Source organism: Martes martes (genome assembly GCF_963455335.1).
Source record: "Martes martes genome assembly, chromosome: 1".
Classification (NCBI taxonomy): Eukaryota; Metazoa; Chordata; class Mammalia; order Carnivora; family Mustelidae; genus Martes; species Martes martes.
In genome coordinates this window covers 66012260-66031829 of record NC_137888.1, presented here as the reverse complement: position 1 = coordinate 66031829, position 19570 = coordinate 66012260, and the positions used below count along the sequence as shown (strand labels likewise).

Here is a 19570-nt window from a genome sequence, read left to right as displayed (position 1 = left end):
AGGAGGCAAAAGTAGGCACTGTTAAAGACTTATAGTCAGTTCTTTGCTTAGTAGGTGCTTTTGTCCCTGTTAGGGGTGAGGGAGGGAGGCAGGGAAAAGATAGTGTCTGTCTTATGGGAGGTAAACTAATGCATGAGGCATGGCCATAGATGCCCATGAATGCCCATAACACTGCCATAACTTTGTAGCTCAGTAGGAGAAACAGCAAAGAAATTATCACTAAATTTACTAGAAGTTACAGCCTGTCAAAGAGATGTGAAATATGACTGACACACAAAGCACAGTAGGTCCTCTCCACCCACCCACAAAACATAAAGGCCCACCCTGTTGTGCCTTTTTCCCACCCTCCTACATACACATTACACCTGCGCACAGGCACGTAACAGCAGGGAAGGATTCTCTTGAAACACTATCAGAATCACTCTTTAGATCTCCCAGGTAGATCACTACCCTGAAATGAAAAGCTGCCAGCCTCCCATTTTTGAAGCCAGTGGAAGAGGGCTGATTAAAGCTGACTTCATACTGAGCAAATATTTGTGAAAGGCAATTTAGTTCTGGATCCCTCATCTGGATCTTAACAATTGTCCTCACCACCACCCCTGACTGGTACACTTCCAAGCATGTTCAACAGAAGGACCTCACTTCATGTTTAACCAAATGAAGACATTAGCCCACTTCTGACCCTGAACTTAAGGCTTAACTATGTGACAAAGAATAGGAGCAAAGAGATCACAGTTCCAAGTGAGGGTACTGGGAGGCCAGGATAAGTGTCTGTTATGACTTAGAGTCTGAATACCAGAAATGGATGTAAAGAGGAACTCAGAAGCTGATTTCTCCAGGAAAGAAAATTCATGACTCTTGAATTCTTACCTCATATGTAGCCCTTCTATTACTCTGTCCTCTGTAGCTGCTGCCAGGAAAGGCTGTCTGGTTAGAAACCCTAGGATTCTGGTATTCTCTGCTGACCCTCACATCCAAAACAGAAATCTGGGTTATAAGCCTTTCTATATTCCCCCAATGAATGACATTAATTATCACACACAGTTCTGGCAAATGTATCACTTTAAAAACAAATGGCACAGAAACACAGAACTATTATATGACCCAGCAATTTCACCCTAGGTATATAACCCCCAAACTGAAAACAGGTACTCAAATGCTTGTACACAAATATTCACAGCAGTATTATTCACAATAGATAAAATGTGGAAACAATCTAAATGTCCATCAACAGCTGAATGGATAAACAAATTGTGATATATATATATATATATATATATATATATATATATATATACATACACACAATGGAATATATTCAGCCATAGAAAGGGGTGAAGTACTGATACATGCATGCCACATGGATAAACCCTGAAAACATAATGCTGGAGAAGTGAAAGAAGCCAGACATAAAGATCACAAACTGTACAATTCCATTTATACAAAGTATCCAGAATAGGTAAATCCACAGACAGAAGATTGGCGGTTGCCAAGGACTGCGAGGAGGGGAGAATGGTGACCAATTGCTTAATGCGTACTGAGTTATCTTCTGGGATGATGAGAATGTTTGGAAACTAGGTTGAGATCATGGTTGTGATATATTGTGAAGGAACTAAATGCCAATGAATTGTACACTTTAAAATGGTTAATTTTATGTCATGTGTATTTTACCACAATAAAGACATCCCATAATAAGGAGGGAGGGATACTGATCAGTTGGCATATACCTTTATCCCCTTACTCCTTCCCTTCTTTCCACCTGAAGGTGTAGGTGGATCGGCCATTAGGTGCCCATGAAGCAACAAACATTTGCCAAGAATGGGTCTTTGATATCACGAAGAAAACCACAGTAAAATCAACTTTATTATGAGACAAATAAAACCCCCAATTGAAGAAATAGCACGTTCTTTGTTCTTACAAACTTCCTCTTTAAAAAATGACCTTAACACAGACTAAGTGAACAAATTCACACGTAAGCCTTAGGTTAGATTTATTTGTTATATGTACTTTTGGTTGGATGGTTTCACCAGTTGCTGGAAAAATGCCCTTTGCTACGCAGATCAGCACTCACCATCTGTAAGCATTCCAAAAGGGAGACAATAAATACAAAACAGCATCACAAACATTAGGTATACAAGTAACAACAGAAACTGAAAATAACTATCTTTTATATAAAGGCCACAGTTTACTCCTGGCCTGAACAAACATAATGTGTAGTCATTCAATATGTATTGATGACTACTTACTATGTGCCAGGCACTGAGTCAGAGATGGGAGCCAGAACACTACCATGAGCAAGAAAGATAAAGTCTCTGCCCTCACGGAGCTTACATTCTAGCAAGAAGGCGATGCAAACGATAAACACATAAATAATTTCGCATACACTATATATTAATACAATGCATAGGGAGAAACATAGTGGGCTTCCAAACCTCCTGATTTAGGACCAGCTCTTAGCTCCTCCATCTCTGGCACAGCTCTGCAGGGTCCTCAGTCCCCTCAGTCCCCTAGGAGTCAGCAGCACTTTCAACACCGCAGCCTTAGTCTCAAGTAGTCGAAAACATCTCAGTTCCTCACTACCACTGCTGACGTTATCCCCACATTTTATCCAACTTCAGGAAAAAAAAAACAAATAAAAAACCATGTCTCACCCCAACCAATCCCAAACCTAAAAGGTGAAAAATTAAACCCAAAGCAAAATCCATTCTTGTTCCCAAGGACAAAGAGCCCACAAACAAAACAAAGCCTATCTATCTGGTAGAAAGCCAGGGAGGAAAAGAGGGTGGACATAGCATTCAGGTCAAAAACTTGTATATGAGGAAAAATGCAAATAATAACTAAGTTTGAAAGATGTAACTCTAGCACCTGAAGAAAATGCCCTTGACCAGTGCTGTCCAATAGAAATATAATGCAAGATACAAATGAGAGTCATTTTTGCAATTTTAAATCTTCTAACAGCAACACAAAAGTAAAGAGAGGTAAATTATTTTCTATAGTGTATTTTCTCTAACCCAAATACCTACAGTATTATATTTTCAACATATAATCAATATAAACATTATTAATACGGTATTTTACATTCTGTATTCATTCCCATACTGAGCCTTCAAAATTTGGTATGTATTTTATATTTATATAAAGTTTATATATAGTACATCTCAATCTGGACTAGATACATTTCAAGTACTCAGAAGCCACATGTGGCTAGGGGCCACCTTATTGAACAGTGTAGCCCTAGGAAAAAAAAATCACCTTTTCATGAACATTAAAGCTAATGGTTCCCCAGAATTGAAGCTTTTAGCTGTCTTTTTGGCTGTTCCTAAGACGCTATATACTGGCACCCTCCATTCTTAGTCCTGGGGACATAGCCTTGGTACTGTGAATCACAAGTTAACATAATTAACTGATTAAGAGACTATACATATATTTGCAATTCAAGCGGGGAACAAAATGATCAGCCTTGGTGGGAAAAAGGATGTGTTCACCTTGCCCATTCATCTGTCTATCCATCCATTCAACATTTATTGTGCCTACAATATGCCAGAATTAATTCTATATGCTAGTATCCTGCCTGCAGGGAGTTTAGCCTTTTAGAGGAAAAGTTGAGAGACATAAATAATTAAATAATAAACAAGTTCATTTCAAATAGTAATTTTTCTAGGAAGAAAATAAAACTGGAAAATACCATCATGAATGGAAGAGGAGATTACTTTAACTAATAGGGCAGAGGCTTCCCTGAGAAGGTAGCATTTAACCCAAAAATAAATTAACAGGGGCATTGAGTGGAGAAGAGTGTTTTACGGAAAGAAAATAGGGCAAAGACCTAAGACAGAAAGAAGCTCGGTATATTTGCAAAACAGAGAGAACATCAATGTGGTAATAGAGTAGTTAACAAGGAGATAGCAGGAGGTCATAAAAGTAGCCAAAAGCCAGATCACTTAAGGCCTAAAGAAAAGGGTAAGGGCTTTAGACATTATTCTAAGAAAAAAATCAATGAAGGGTTATGAGGGCGGGGAGGGGGGGAATCATCTGACTTACATTTAAAACAAGACTGTTGGGGGGGGGGGAATAACCAAATCCCTGCATGTTTGGGGGATGGTTTAAGAGTAAAAGTGGGGAGACCAGTTGGCAGGCTGCTGCAGGAGCCAAGGAGAGGTGACGTGGCATGGAGTAGGCTGGTAGTGGTAGAAGTTGTGAGAAGTCAGATTTAGAATATCCTTTCAATTTACCAGCAGTTCCTGTCAGCTCTACCTTCAAAATTAGATTATATAGATTGTATTTTGAATCTACAGGGCATGCTGATGAATTACATGGTGGGATGAAAAAAGGAAAGGCTGGCTAACTATTAGAATTTTGCCTGGAGTATACAGTTGGCATGATGGTGCCACTTATGGAGATGGGGAGCTGAAACAGGAGCAAAACATGCCCCTCCTTCTGAATTTCCAATCTCGGTAAATGGAACCACCATCCAGACACCTGAGCTTCATCCAAGGTACTGCCCTATCCAGTCACCATTATCCACTAATTCTGTCTTCCCAGTTTCTCAAATCTGTCCCCTCCTTCCCGTCCCTGACTTGGTTCATTAGATCAAATTACCTACCAACACTACTGAAACTGCCTTAATAATCTACAGTTTTAAACTCCCAACTTAATTTCAATGCTACAAATTATTCCCCTGCTAACAATTCTCCAACAATCTTTATGAAAAGTAATTTGGCATTACCTATCAAAGTTTAAAACGGACATGCCCTCTGATTGGCTCTCCTTTATGATTCTATCCTATAGAAAAACTCAAAGAACAAAAATATGAGGGCACTTTAATAGTTGAAAACTAGATACTATCTAAATGCCTTTCAAAAAGGAAACTGTTACATAAACATCACACAACTATATTATAAAATTCTATTTAGTCCTTTATTTATGTATTTAAGTGGACTCCACACTGGGTGGAGCTTGAACTCCCACCAACCCTGAGATCAAAACCAGAGCTGAGATCAAGAGTCTCATGCCCAACTGACTGAACCATCCAGATGCCCCTAGTCCTTATTTTTTAAAATGAAGCAGATCTAAATATATTGATATAAGAAGATATCCAAGATACTTGAAAAGCAAATGGCAATGTATATGTGGTTGCATTTATTGAAAAAGCACCACAGTGCATCTAGAAGTACGGTGTGTATGTTGTTTCTAAAGGCCTAGAGAAGGTCTGGGATGACACACATCAAATTATCAATAATGGTTTACCTCGGGGTAGTGAGATGGGGATGGGTTCAGGTGGGGGTTCTTTTTTAAAAACTATATATAACTATCATTGGATGGATTTTTAAATAAAATATTTATATAACAGCAACAAAACTGTACAACCATCCTGTATGCCCTAACGTGATTCAAGGCACTTTAGGACCTCGCACTAGCCTTCTCTTCAGACTAGTTTCTCAGACTTATTTACATTAGGTAGGCGAGAGTATGCTTTTGTGTGATGGGAAATGTGGGTTGATTGTTGAAACTGGGTTGTGTACTAGGTCTATCTGCTTTGCAACTGGAAGAAGAAAGGCATCCTCTAGTACTCAGGATGGAAATCTCTTTCTAAAGAGAACTTAAGGGGTGCCTGGGTGGCTCAGTGGGTTAAAGCCTCTGCCTTCAGCTCAGGTCATGATCCCAGGGTCTTGGGATGAAGCCCCACATCCCGGCTCTCTGCTCAGTAGGGAGCCTACTCCCCCCCTCCCCCCGCATACTTGTGATAGCTATCTGTCAAATAAATGAATAAAATCTTTTTAAAAAAATAAAATAAAATAAAGAGAAGTTAAGGTACTCATTTCTCTCCTTGAAGGCACAGCAGAATCAGTTCATTCCTTTAGTTCTTCAAAGGAAGAAATAAAACTTCATGACTCTTTTCTCAACCCATTTGCCTTTACGTGGTCTAAGAATACCTGTACTTACCTTGTTCAGTTTGCTTCTTTCATAATATAAAAGGGCAACAGAATAGACAGTAAATTGACCATAACACCAGTTCCTTTCTGAAAATATTCATTTCCCCAAGAGATTTTTCGGTAATTAAAGAAAAACAAACTGATAGCATTCCAGCTAGTGATCCGGTAGAGATAACACATGTGAAATAGCTTTGGTGGAAACAAAAAATGCTAAACAAATAGAAGGTGGAATTAGACCAATTTCTAAATTCTAAAGAGTTTCATATTTGTTTTTTGATTTCCACTTCTTACTTTTTTTAGACTTGGGAATAAAGAGAACAGGAAAATATATATTTAAGTCTTTCTATTGTTGTCCTGGCTGGGAATCTAGCCATAGAACCAACTGGTAGAAAGAAAAGGAACTGCTCTTCCCAATCTTGTTCCCATTCAGTGTCCAAATCTCTCAAAACAGTACCAAAAAGAGTTATGAAATATTCAATTATTTCTTCCTCAGTCATTCAGATAGAAATGAAGCACCTTGGCAAGATAGGGAAAGAGAAACCTAAATAGCAATTGTTTAGGATGAAGTTTGCTGCCTTATAATCCTAAACCTAAACCTATAAATAATCCTAAACCTAAACCTATAAACCTAAACCACCTACAGCAGTCCCTCAAATGAAATATCCTTCACCTGGTTTGAATTGCTATTGCACATCGGAAAACTTGTCGGCTGTGTTGTTATTCAGCCGCATTTACCTCCATAAGACATCAGAGCAGAAAGGAATCACTGTGATTCTAGCATAATCCTCTCCTTATTGACAGCTGAGAAACTGGCCCAGAAAGACTGTATCAAGTGTCATCCTGCAAGTGTCTATTTAACTTGGAGCTGGGACCAGAACCTAGTCTCCTGAGCTGGAGGCATGCCAAACTGGATAATTTCTTTTTTTAATCATCTAAACTTAACACTCCTTAAGTAGTGGAAATACTCTCTAAGTAATATTTTGGAAAAAAGGGGCAACTAAATGAGAAAAAGGCTTCCACTTCAAGGGCAGATAGAATGAAAGCAGTTCTCCACCAAATATAAGGTTATATGGATCACCTAAAGGCCTAGACTGTTTATTCATCACCTTACTTTTGGCAAAGGATAATGAATAATATTATTTAGTGACATGGAAGAAAAAAAAATTCCTTTTAAAGTCAGTTAACCTCTCATGCTGACCCTTTCGAGTGGGAAAATGGCTCTTTGGTTAGGGAAACATCTTGGATAGGCCACTTTGGACATAAGAGCTTTCAAGGTACTACCTGAAATAGAAATAAATAAAGAAATGTTCTTTCCTCTAGTACATTTATAACTTTCCAAGGTCTTTGGGGAAAAAAGGGTGATGAAGAGAAGGAAACAGGAAGCTGAAGCTGAAATTTTAGCAAGATTTGAAAGCAGGACTCTACTTGGGATGAAACATGAGGATGGTAGAACAGAAACTCTTTAAGAACAAGGATCTATATGATCTACTATATGATCTATACATCTACTTGGGATGAAACATGAGGATGGTAGAACAGAAACCCTTTAAGAACAAGGATCTATATGATCTACTATATGATCTATACATCTACTTGGGATGAAACATGAGGATGGTAGAACAGAAACTCTTTAAGAACAAGGATCTATATGATCTACTCTTGTATTTCTTGACTCTGCAATGCCTAGACAAGATGGCCCATCGCTGCCCACCTCCTCCCCACTACTGTAAAAACTTCAGTGAGTATCTGCTACATGGGCCATGAGAGTTGCAATAGGGGGTATGGAAGAGGTAGAGAAGCCAATGACGCAAGTACGCAGAGTAGAAGGAGCCCTTTCCACAACTCGCCCCACCAAAGAAAAGAGAAACGAAACTGGAAGAAGTATCCCATGATATGAAAAGTGTTCTATTTAAATCTTACAGGGGAGTGAAAGGTTGGGACACCTGGGCGGCTGATAGTTGAATAATAATAATATAGCCAACTTCAGAGATGAGTTCCTGGCCATCCCTTATTACAGGCTGAAGGTAGTAACAATTCCAGCCACCCTGAGATCCACAGACACTGTGAGTACATCTACTGACTAACCTCCTGTGTGAGCTTGCCCTTACTAGAGCTTCAGAGGCTGACAATTGGCAGGGTTCCCATTTCTAGTCATTTTTGTCACCGACTGGCTTTTCTCACCAGATTATAGTGCCATTCAGTAGCCATAAATCTGTCTGATGAAGTAATTTCAAACTCTATTGAGTCCTTAGGTATGTTGTTGAAGTCCAAAATTTTACATACTGAATTATATTTTCCTATTAATTTTGAAAATCAGAGATCTTTCTCTAAGGAAATGATGAACCCAGAATTTTAAAAAAATAAGTCACACCTACAAGCCCTAGTATTAATATAAAAAGTTTGCTTTTGTTACCCTATTTCTTTAATTCTACTGCACATTTTCTACATGAACTTCTTTAAGTATCTATTGGATCCTTTTTCTAAAATGGGAGTATCTTTTCCATTATAACACATTAAGACTGTAATTGTCATCTCTAATTATATATATCTTTAAATACAAATATCTACCTCACAGGTTTGCTTATACAGGATTAAATGAGTCAATATATGTAAAGACACACAGTAAGTACTATTAGAAACTTTCTTCTTTACACACACACACACACACATAGAAAAACAATTCTTCTACACTTAACACATAATGGATATCTTTTCCCATCAATATATTCTTTTTAATAGCTACAGGACTACATGGGAACATAGTTTAATTCCTGATCAATACATATTTAGTACATCCATGTATCTATATCCCATTTCAAATACTGTTGCAATAAATACTTATTCATACTTGTATCTTCACTCACGACATTCTTCTGTAGCACAAATTCCATACACATACACACACACACACACACAGAGAACAAACCATGCCTTGAGGTATGCTCATACATATAGCAGAGGAAGAAATAAAGCCTGAATACTGAGAAGGAATAGCCAATGGAGTAAGGAGAACCAAGACAGCATAATGGCTAGGATACCAAATGAAAACGTTTCAAGGAGAAAGCATGGATTGATAGCATCAAAAACTGAAAAACAGCCAAAAAGACTGAGGAGTAAAGGTTTGTTACGTAGGACACTTACGACTGGAGAAAGCCATTTCAGTGTAGTAATCGGGCAAGACACAAACCGCAAACACAGAGGAAAGAAATATGCAACTGTTTATATGATTCTCTGAGAAGCTGGTAGATAAGAGAAAAAGAAAAACTAGAACAGTAGCTCTAGGAAGTAGAACATGTAAGTTGTCAGACTCCGGAAAAAATATCAAGAAACATTTATTGACTAAAATAAAGAGCTTAGAGTTCTCTTACAACTACATTTTTTTTTTTCTTTTTTAGGATTACTTATTTGAGAGAGTGAGCAAGCAAGCGGGGGGAGGGGCAGAGGGAGAGATGGAATCCTGATCAGACTCCCCACTGAGTGCAGAGCCCAACGTAGGGCTCAATCCCATGACCCTGAGATCATGACCCAAGGTGAAATCAAGAGTCAGAAGCTGAACTGACCTAGCCACCTAGGTGCCCCTGATACTATGTTTTTAAACACCTGATTCATGTTTCATTTAAATGAAGTTCTTTCTAGAACTATGAAAGTTTAAAAACAATGTTTCAAATTGAATAGGCCCATACAAACAAGACACATACATAAAGTCTTAAGGCAGCTTATTGCCAGAAAAAATTTACACCATGTAACAACTGCATCTGTTATTTGAAACATGACTATTAGGAGAAAGAAGTCTGAAACATTGCTTTAATGGGAAGAGTATTCATTTTAATTATGCTTCAAGATGTTACAGAGCTAGAAATTAACAAATTTCAGTCAGTATAAAATAGATTTATTGTCAATATTCAGTCATGAATACAACCTAAGTAAATGAAACAATCACTTCATACAAGGCTCAGATACTCTAAAATCTATCTTCACACATGTACTATAAAATGATAAATACTTAAAAATGACAACGCAAGGAAAAAATATTACAAAAAATACAATTGCTATAGCCCCTTGCATGAAAGTTCTTTATTTTTAAAGTTCTGCTTTAGGGGATAATACCATGCTACAGATCAGAACCAAAAATAAACTATGTTCCTTGAGGTTACAATGTTCAACAATGTACTGGATGCACTCTAAAACACCATGTCTGACAAGAATCAAAAAGAGAGACAAAGAAGGACTTCAATGATGTTGAGAGAAAAGAGAGAAGTCATCAATTGTTATATGCTGATTTCTGCTGGAATGGCCTCATTATACAATTTATAGCACTGTAGAAGACAGGAGAAGGAAAGGGACCAGTCTTAGCTTTCCATAAAGGATTTACGAATCAGCACAAACTCAGGCACTGTTCCCAATGCTCTCCACTCTTCAACCCTGTAGGAACTCCTTGTTCCTATATCCATGTTTTTTCCCTAATTTCTTCATAAGGGTTTACCAAGTATACTTTCTGTTTTCTGCCATCCAACATCCAAACCAAAAGGCATTAAGCAAAACAACAGACTCTGTCAGTCAAGTCAGTTCGAAAGACATAAATTTTGGTTTAGATATTAATCAAGAGATTTAGGCATACCTATCCCTCTTCCTCCCCTCACATATTGACTCCAATCCTCAACCATGTGGCAATATGCAGTTTTAAGATTTTTTTTGTCTCTCATCAATAATTTGTCTGTTGCCAAGCTGCCTGGCAAAAATACTGGGACTTGTTTAGAATGCTTGGTCAGAACAGATTTTTAAAAGGATGTTATCAGTGAATTAGTGATCATAGTGGGCTTCTATAGGCAGACAGGAAGAATTTACCTCACAGATCTCCTGCACTCATTTCAGAAGGGAGAAAAATGGGTCTCAAAAAGGAAAAAGATTAGGGTAAATATGAAATACAGTAAGATATTAATACTGTAGTAATAGCAGGGAAGGAAATGCTTATATAGCCAACCTACCTGTGGGGAAGCTTCTGGCATAAAAATCAAACCTTGTCTCCCATTACTGTTTAGCTGCTTTACTTTGAGAAGGGCAGAATGCCACTTAAACACTTTCCTTCAAGAAGAAGGAATTTCTTTTTGAAATGAGCATTAGAGAAAGGAAGAAAAGGTAGGGAAAGCTCACTCAAAAAGGTCCTCAAACATGCGTTGTCCCATTGCTATGTATGCTTCCTTCTCCTCTGGTGTCATCTGGGCCACCAGCTCTGGCCGCTGGCTCACTTCACTGTAGGAGAACGGACGGCCAGCCACCATAACAATGGGGTCATCTGCTACTTCCTCAAACTCATCATCATCCTCCTCCTCATCCTCGTCCCGATGATGCGCTGCCACAGCTGCTGGTCGAGGTGGGGAGTCATCGTCTGACTCACTGGTCTCACTTTCTGAGTCACTGCCATTGGCAGTGTTCACAGGAGCAGCTGCCCCCACTGAGCCTGTTGTGGCTGAGGGGGTCTTCTTCTCATGAATGAGTAGTGCTCTCATGACCTCTTCATTATCATCTGGCCCTGCACGGCCCTCCTCACGCTCCTGAAATGCGTCTATATCTATACCACCTGGAAAGAAAAAACCAGAATGTCAATTTCCTTAAGTAGAAAAGGCATTTCTTTAAAACTAGTAGACTTCACTAGTTCTAGTTTTTGAGGAACTGTCCATAAGATATTAAAAATTTTTCTCACAAACTGGAACTTAAGTAGCATGGTTTAAACATATGTGTTTTAAGAATAAAATAGCCTGAATTTGAACCCGGGTCCTTTCAGATGTAAGCTGAACTACTTTGGGCGAGTTTTTAGTCTGTGGATTTCAGTACCTTTTCCCATAAAAAGGAGTGATAAGAACATCTACCTTACAGAGCTCTGGATAAGAACATAAGTAATTATGTCTAAGAAGGACCAAGTACTGTAGCTGGTAAAACAGGAAATCAAAACATGGCTCCTCATGTAAAGCCAAAAAGCTTTATAATGGCTTAGAGTCCTGTAATATTTGGGACCCCTCCTGCTCACATGCTCACCTTACCTACCTCTGCTCTTTCCCTTTGCTTATTCTTCTCTAGTGACAGTAGTCCCATGGTATTCCCTATATATATATGTAACATTCACTCCGACCTTAAGGCCTTTGTACTCCCTGTTTCCTCTACCTGGGATATTTTTCCTCTGTTACATAGCTAACTCCCTCACATCCTTTATGTTTTTATTCAAATGTCACCTTCTTATAATTCACCCCACCCTATACTCCCAATGCTCTATTTTTTTCCCCATAGCACTTACTTTCTAACATAATAATTCTTGTCTACAGTCTCTGTCACCTCCTTTTCCAAGAGGTACGTTCTCCACAAGCAGATATTTCTCTTTTTTATTCAATGATATATCCCATGTACCCAAAATAGTGCCTACCACTTATTAGGCACCAAATGAATACATGAGTGAATAAATGCAATTTTATTTTCCTTAAACAAACTATGCATACTTTGAACTCTTTATAAAAAGGAATCTAGTATCAGGAATGAAGGTTCTCTCACTGCACATCTCCTATCATTTTGCGTATGTATCACGCCTGAAAAATTACAGATGAAAAATTTAAGAAAAACACTTATATTCTATATTCTGAGTACCAAGTATACTGCTATTTAAAACATGTAAGAGGATTAAAAAGGTTGTTTGGAACCTAACTCCTTGATTCAAATCCTGATTCTAACACCTATTAACTATGATTTTGGCCAGGTTACTTCATTTTTCTGCTTCAATTTTCTCAAGTACAAAAAAGGGGAAAAATGAGTACATATGTCACTGGATAATTGTGGGGATTAAGTGAATATCTGTGAAGTGTTTAGAATGAGCCTGGCACTTAGCTTAGTGTTATCTATCATCAACATCATCACCAAGAAAAGGCTCAGAAATGACCAATTCCAGCCATGAATGAAGTGAGAGCATCTTCTCATTCACATATTAGAATGGATTAGTGTAACCTTGCACAATTTAGAAAGTGTAGAACTCCTGAGATATGAGATTGGGCAGCTTAAGAGACAGAAAGGAAACAGGAATTAAGAAGTTAAAAGTTCAAGTCAGAGAATATAGGCTTTTGATAACACGGATGTAAAAATGAGAATTAAAATCAAACTTTACTACTTTAAAACACTGCTAAAGGCTGAGGCTCCTTTCAAGAGTCCTTACTGCCAATGCAGTATTGCAACAGGGGGAAAAAAAAAAGGAATTGTCTCTAAGGCAATCATCACTCTTGTAAGAATTTTCCAATAAGCTTAATATTATCAACATAGTACTTTGATTAATGTTTAAAGTAAACATAAAATTAGGGGAAAAGCAATTTAGTTTTGTAAACTAAATCATCATATCTAAAAGATTTATGACAAAGGTCTTGAGAGGTTTGGGGAAAAAGGAACTGCTCTGTTACAGATGAAGACAGACAACAAAAAATGAGGATAAATGAGCAAATATCTGGATGGTAAAATAGAAACACTAGTTCTAGGAACAGTCTTATTTAAGTTATAAGTTACAAAAAAGACATACATAATGGGAAACTGTCAAGTTCACTGATGATGCTAAGCAATTCTGGATGCTTAAATAAGGCCAAGCGGGTGGCAAAAAAAAAAAAAAAAAAAAAATACACAGGAAGAGCTGAGAGTGGGCAGAAAACTGGCGGATTTATTTCTATACTGGCAAGAGTAAGAAAATCTGCCTATAGAAAAACAATCTAAAACACATTGAAAGACCTGGTCCAAGTTATCTGATACAGGGCAAGGAAGGATCTTTAAAAATCCCTATACATGGTTCCAAAGTTGTTAGTCTTAAAATATTGCTTCTTGACCCAAAGTAACAAAGCATCAGATAAAAACCAGAAGGATATTTTAAGTAAAACTCAAATCATTTATGACGGATCCATGCATAAACATGTATTGTTCTGGTTACTAGATCTAAAGTAAAGTATATTATGGTTGGAGAAGGTCCAGAAAAACAATTTAAATAAAACCAAAAAATGTCGATGTAGGTGACTTCAGGAAAGAGGACTATTTGTAAGGAAAGTAGAGGGAAAGAGAATTAGAATAGATCACTATGCTTTCAGTATAGTAAATGAGCACATGATTAAGGTCTATAAAATTCTAAAAATATTAAAATAACTTGAAGTCTGAGGAAAATTAAGTGTAGGACTAACAAGACTCTCTTCACACATTCACTAGAGCCTATTCTATCATAAAACTTAATTAATACAAATTTAGACATGAGAGTATACTATTCTATTTTATACAGAAAGAAAATATTCACAAATCAGAATTGGGTAGACTTGATAACTTTTTAAGGGCCCTTATGATTCAAATTCTATCATTCTAGGAATTGTAAACATTGAATGTTAAGCTTATAAGCCTAACTGCATATAACATGGGCTAACAATAGTTTCATTTAATTCAATTTTGTTTCTAAGTTCAAAGAAAAGGTTTGGTAGCTTTAAGAATAGGCAAGAAGCGGGGCGCCTGGGTGGCTCAGTGGGTTAAAGCCTCTGCCTTCGGCTCGGGTCATGATCCCAGAGTCCTGGGATCGAGCCATGCGTCGGGCTCTCTGCTCAGCAGGGAGCCTGCTTCCTCCTTTCTCTGCCTGCCTCTCTGCCTACTTGTGATCTCTGTCTGTCAAATGAATAAATAAAATCTTTAAAGAAAAAAAAAAAGTTAAAAAAAAAAAAGAATAGGCAAGAAGCCAAATTGGGGAAAACAAGCCTCCTAAATAGTTGACACTATCACTCCTATATAAAGTAAAACAATTTGAATCAAATATAACTAAACATCATAGCCAAGCTTTTCAGTGCTAAGGAGGGTAGGTAAAGTATGATTGCCAAAGAAAATTTTTTTTCTGATTGAAATCAAAACACCAAGAAGAATCATATTAGAGGTATTACCTGATTTTATTATCACTACCCAACTCCATACTACTACTTAATTCTTAGGATGCATAGTTAAAGAAATGTTAATATAAAGGGGGAAGAGGTTAGGAAAAATAACCAAAAAACAGGTAGCTTTCAGTTTCAGGGATTAAAGAACCACACTCAGGTGATATCTTAGAAATGATACCTAACCTGGGCGTAGGGCCATGTAGATTCTACTGCTGACAAAACCTAACCAGAAGTACTAACTCCCTTTCATCTCTGCTTCCCAGTTTCTGAGCAATCTCTGTCCAGTCTGAGCCTCACATTTTCTACTTTTTTACTCCCATACATCACCACCCAAAAGTCTTTGAATCCAGTAACTTTACAGGTTTAAAAAGTAAATCGCTGCAGTGCTCAAACTGCTGGTTACTATGTAATTCTTAAGTCTTTGGGGGATCACTGAGAGTTCTAAAATCTTCTAGTATGGAGTTCTGTCAATCTTCTTGGATGATAAGAATCCTTAATCCTTTAACCAGGTGGCTCCTTTTTATATATTTCAGGTAGCACAAACACAATTGGTATTTATGAGCAGACAATATAAACAAGTTCGGACTGTATATAGTTTTGCTTCCCAATTCAGAGAAATAAAAAGGAATGTAAGTTAGGGTAACAGAAGAATAAAGAAGAGGTGAATTTGGCCACTTTGAACATAACAGGACTTTTCCATGAAATTAAGACAAAGAAATGGTAATTCCTTAATTCTAAAAATGGAGATTTAAAATTTACTTGTTATTTCAGCGAAGTTGAAGGATAATACAAGTATATATTGGTTAGTTTTAATGCTTATTAATTTCTTACTTCCTGGCATAACACAACTGTTTTGTAAAACAGATATAATGAATTACCAATAAAACTAAGAATTGCCCACTAAGTCCATTTTCCACTGAACCCAAAATATATTCATTTTAATGACTTCTACTCTTACCTTCCTTCATCTCTTCAGAACTATATGCTCCTTGGACAGTGCTCTCTCTCAGCCAAATGGGTCTCTCTTTGGCAGATTTCCCCTCCAGTGAGGCTCGATGATCTTCTTGGTCATCCATGTTAATGACAACATTCTGAGTGTATAGGTCCTCATAGGAGGGACCTTTGGTGGCCCATGCTTCCCGGTGGTGCCCACCTGGCAGGCCAGCAGCTCCTGCAGTAGTTGCTGCCCGGTCCTTGCTATAAAAAAGATGAGAAGAGGGCAAGAAGAAGAAAAAGTAAAGTCTTGGTGTTGGAAAAGAAGCACAGCTGGGGAGGTGGTTACTGAAGAAAGAAATGCTATCTAGCAATCATATACACACGCTTTAGCAATTCTGAGAAATCGCTTATAACACAGGCTATCATATTTGTATTTAAGTTCCTCAAACACTGGGTCCACTGGCACGTATATAAATGAATGAGGTTTCATCATTTAAGATGTCTCAATAAATCTACTTAAAAGGGGAGAATGATAAAGGTGACATAATCCACTTAAAGACACTAGCTGGCAAAAATCTCTCAGTCACACCTTTCATGAGTATTCTGACGTTACCTTTTTAAAAACCTCTCATCTCAACCAAGGATTCAGAGTGGTTCTGTGTGCTTTTTTCTCTTTGTGTGCTGAGAAGCTAAAAAAGTATTCTAAAAAACCAGGCCTCAATTTAGAATTAATGTTTCCCTCCTGCTATTCACCAAATAAGGTATATCGTTATGCACAATTAATCTCTTTTTTACTGAGTTGTATCATCCCATTTCTGTACCTGCGCTGACGCTGGTATCTATCCCCAACCATTATTTCCACCCTGCGGTAACCATGATCTATTTCTCAGTCTATTTTGCTTTGCTTTTTATCTCTACCACCCGTGATCTTCTTGCCTATTCCAGGCCTGATCATTCCTTATCTTTCCCTAGTTACTTATGTTTCCTCATCTCTGTTAGTTAAGTCAAGTTTTCAGTCTTTGGGCAGCTCTGTGTCTTATCTGCTTGTTCCACTTTCAATCTGTTCTTCTTTTTTTTTTTTTTTAAAGATTTTATTATTTATTTGAGAGAGAAGACAGTGCACTAGAAAGAGAGAGAGAGAGAGAGCAAGCACAAGCAGGGGAGGCGGGGGGTAGGAAGCAGTCTCTGACTGAGCAGGGAGCCCACCATGCGGCTCCATCGTAGGATCCTGGAATCGTGACCTGAGCTGAAGGCCTTGTCTTTCTCTGCCTGCTACTGATGTGTTCTCTACATATACTTCTATGCATAACTCTCCCTTGATCTCTATGTTTTATCCCATAAACTATCTCCATGTTTCATGAACTACCTGCTTACTTAGTGCCCGCTCTGTGTCTTTCTTGATACCTTTTGTTATATTCCTTTAAGTGTCTACTAACTCTCTTGGCCCACTTCTCCTTTACTTCTCTTCCATTTTTCTCTGAATCTCTTCCATGGATCCTAGACTATCTTCTGCACGGAGACCTGTCTCATTGTGCCTAATGAATAAATACTCATTTGGCTTTATGCCCTGTCCAACTCCACTCTCAGAAATCATTCACTATTTTCCCTTTTCTTTGGTCCTACTTCATCTCTGCTTACTCCATTGCTCTTCATTTCTTCCTGGGCCCACTGTATCTACTTGAGTTTTTGGTCTCATGCTTGGTTGAGGTTTCTCTGAGTACATCTCTGTCCATGTATCTGACAGGCCCATTACATCTCTCCCTGAGAATACTGTGTCTGGTCATCCTCTTGCGGTAATCAAGGGCTTATCCTATCGCTCCTGTTCTTCCTCTGGACATTTACAAGCCCACTCCCACTTCTGCTATTTTAAAAAAAAAAAAAAAAAAAAAAAAAAAAAGTGCTCTTTCCAGTCATCCAAACCACAGTGATCCATGCCTCTAGTGGTACCTAGAGCTGCTCTGTAAACCATTCTTTCCCATAGCCTTTGTATCATGCCAACTCCTGCCTCTAGCGGTACCCAGGGCTGCTTTGTAAACCATTCTGTCACATAGCTTTTGTACCAGTTATTTATTCTCCCATTCTGAGTCTAGGCCTACTAGGCATCTCTCCATATCCCATCTATCTATTTGCACATTATAATTTTTAAAAGTCTTATGTTACAGATGCAAATAACTGGTTTCTCTCTACCTCTTCTTTCTTTCTACATTCATCTAATGTTACTTTTTGCCCTATTACTGTGTCTGTCTCAATTTAATCCCTATCTGTTCCTAGTCACTTTCTATCTCTATCCTGTTCCATGTTGTCTTCTAAAAGGCTGTGTCACTGCCTTCACTAGAATCTTACTGTTTGCTTTGGTATAAGTTAGCTTTTTGAATTCAGGTCTCCCCTGAGCATTCACTTTTCTTTCTCTTCCTTTCTCTCTCAACCTGATCTGTGTTTGTTTCTGTGCTCACTCAACATTCTGACCCTCTCCTTTCTTACCCAGTTTCCCTGACTCCTTTTCATGTCTCTTCCATCCTTAGTCAGCATCCTTATCTTGCTGCATTGAGCCTGTCTGCCCCAAACGTGTCTCCCTGAGCTAGCCTTAAGCCTTTTCGGTCTCTCTACACCCACTCAATGTTTCTCTAGCTCTGATCTGGCCAACTACATCTATCCTTATCTTTCTCTCCTTCATCCAGACTCTTAAATGATTTCCTTACTCTTTCTGAAGCTACTGTCTTTCTCTCTATATAACCTAGAACACACAGTTTTCACCTATGCTCTATCTTTAGCAATAAATCTGAAAACTATCTTCTGAAGGTCAACAAGTATTCAGTACTTGAGTAGAGAACAAGAAGAGTAAAGAAAAAGAACAGGACATTTAAAATAAATGTTAACATGGGATTACTTTTAAAAGTCTTTGTTTTCAGTACTCCATTATGGAAAATCAAGATCAGTTTTACTCCAGTTTGAAGCAGGAGGGATTTCACCCCAAGTCAAACAAATAAAGTTTTCTTAAGATTTGTTTACTTATTTTAGATGGGGGAGGGCAGAAGGAGAGGGAAACAGAGAATCCCAAGCAGACTCCCCGCTGAGCACAGAGGCGGACACAGGGCTCGATCCCATTACCCTGAGATTACCACCTGAGCTGAAATCAAGAGTTAGATGCTCAACTGACTGACCCAGGTGCCCCCCCCAAAATCTTTAAATTTGGAAGAACTTTTTTAAAAGATAATCCAGATATCAACCCTCAACTCTATGGTCAAATAATCTTTGACAAAGCAGGAAAAAATATCCAGTAGAAAAAAAAGAACAGTCTCTTCAATAAATGGTATTGGGAAAATTGGACAGCTATGTATAGAAGAATGAAAGTCAACCATTCCCTTACACCATACACAAAGATAAACTCGAAATGGATGAAAAACCTCAATGTGAGGCAGGAATCTATCAAAATCCTAGAAGAGAACATAGGCAGTAACTTCTTCGATATCGGCCACAGCAACTTCTTTCAAGACATGTCTCCAAAGGAAAAGGAAACAAAAGCAAAAATGAACTTGTGGGACTTCATCAAGATCAAAAGCTTCTGCACAGCAAAGGAAACAGTCAACAAAACAAAGAGGCAACCCACAGAATGGGAGAAGATATTCGCAAATGACACTACAGACAAACGGCTAATATCCAAGATCCATAAAGAACTCCTCAAACTCAACACCCCAAAAACATATAATCATGTCAAAATATGGGCAGAAGACACAAAGAGACACTTCACCAAAGTGTATATCTTCACCAAAGAAGATATACAAATGG

General features: G+C 38.0%; 1 protein-coding gene across 1 annotated transcript in view; it reads right to left on the bottom strand.

Moving 5' to 3' along the window:
- Window positions 1-9323: 9323 nt before the first annotated feature.
- GTF2E1 (general transcription factor IIE subunit 1) overlaps window positions 9324-19570 on the bottom strand; it is a 39423-nt gene continuing 29176 nt past the window's right edge. The window contains exons 4-5 of the mRNA XM_080821077.1: window positions 15807-16045; window positions 9324-11508 (exon numbers count right to left, since the gene is read on the bottom strand). Of these exons, the coding sequence (XP_080677203.1) occupies window positions 11078-11508; window positions 15807-16045 (670 nt within the window). The 3' untranslated portion in view covers window positions 9324-11077. The remainder of the gene's footprint in view (window positions 11509-15806; window positions 16046-19570) is intronic.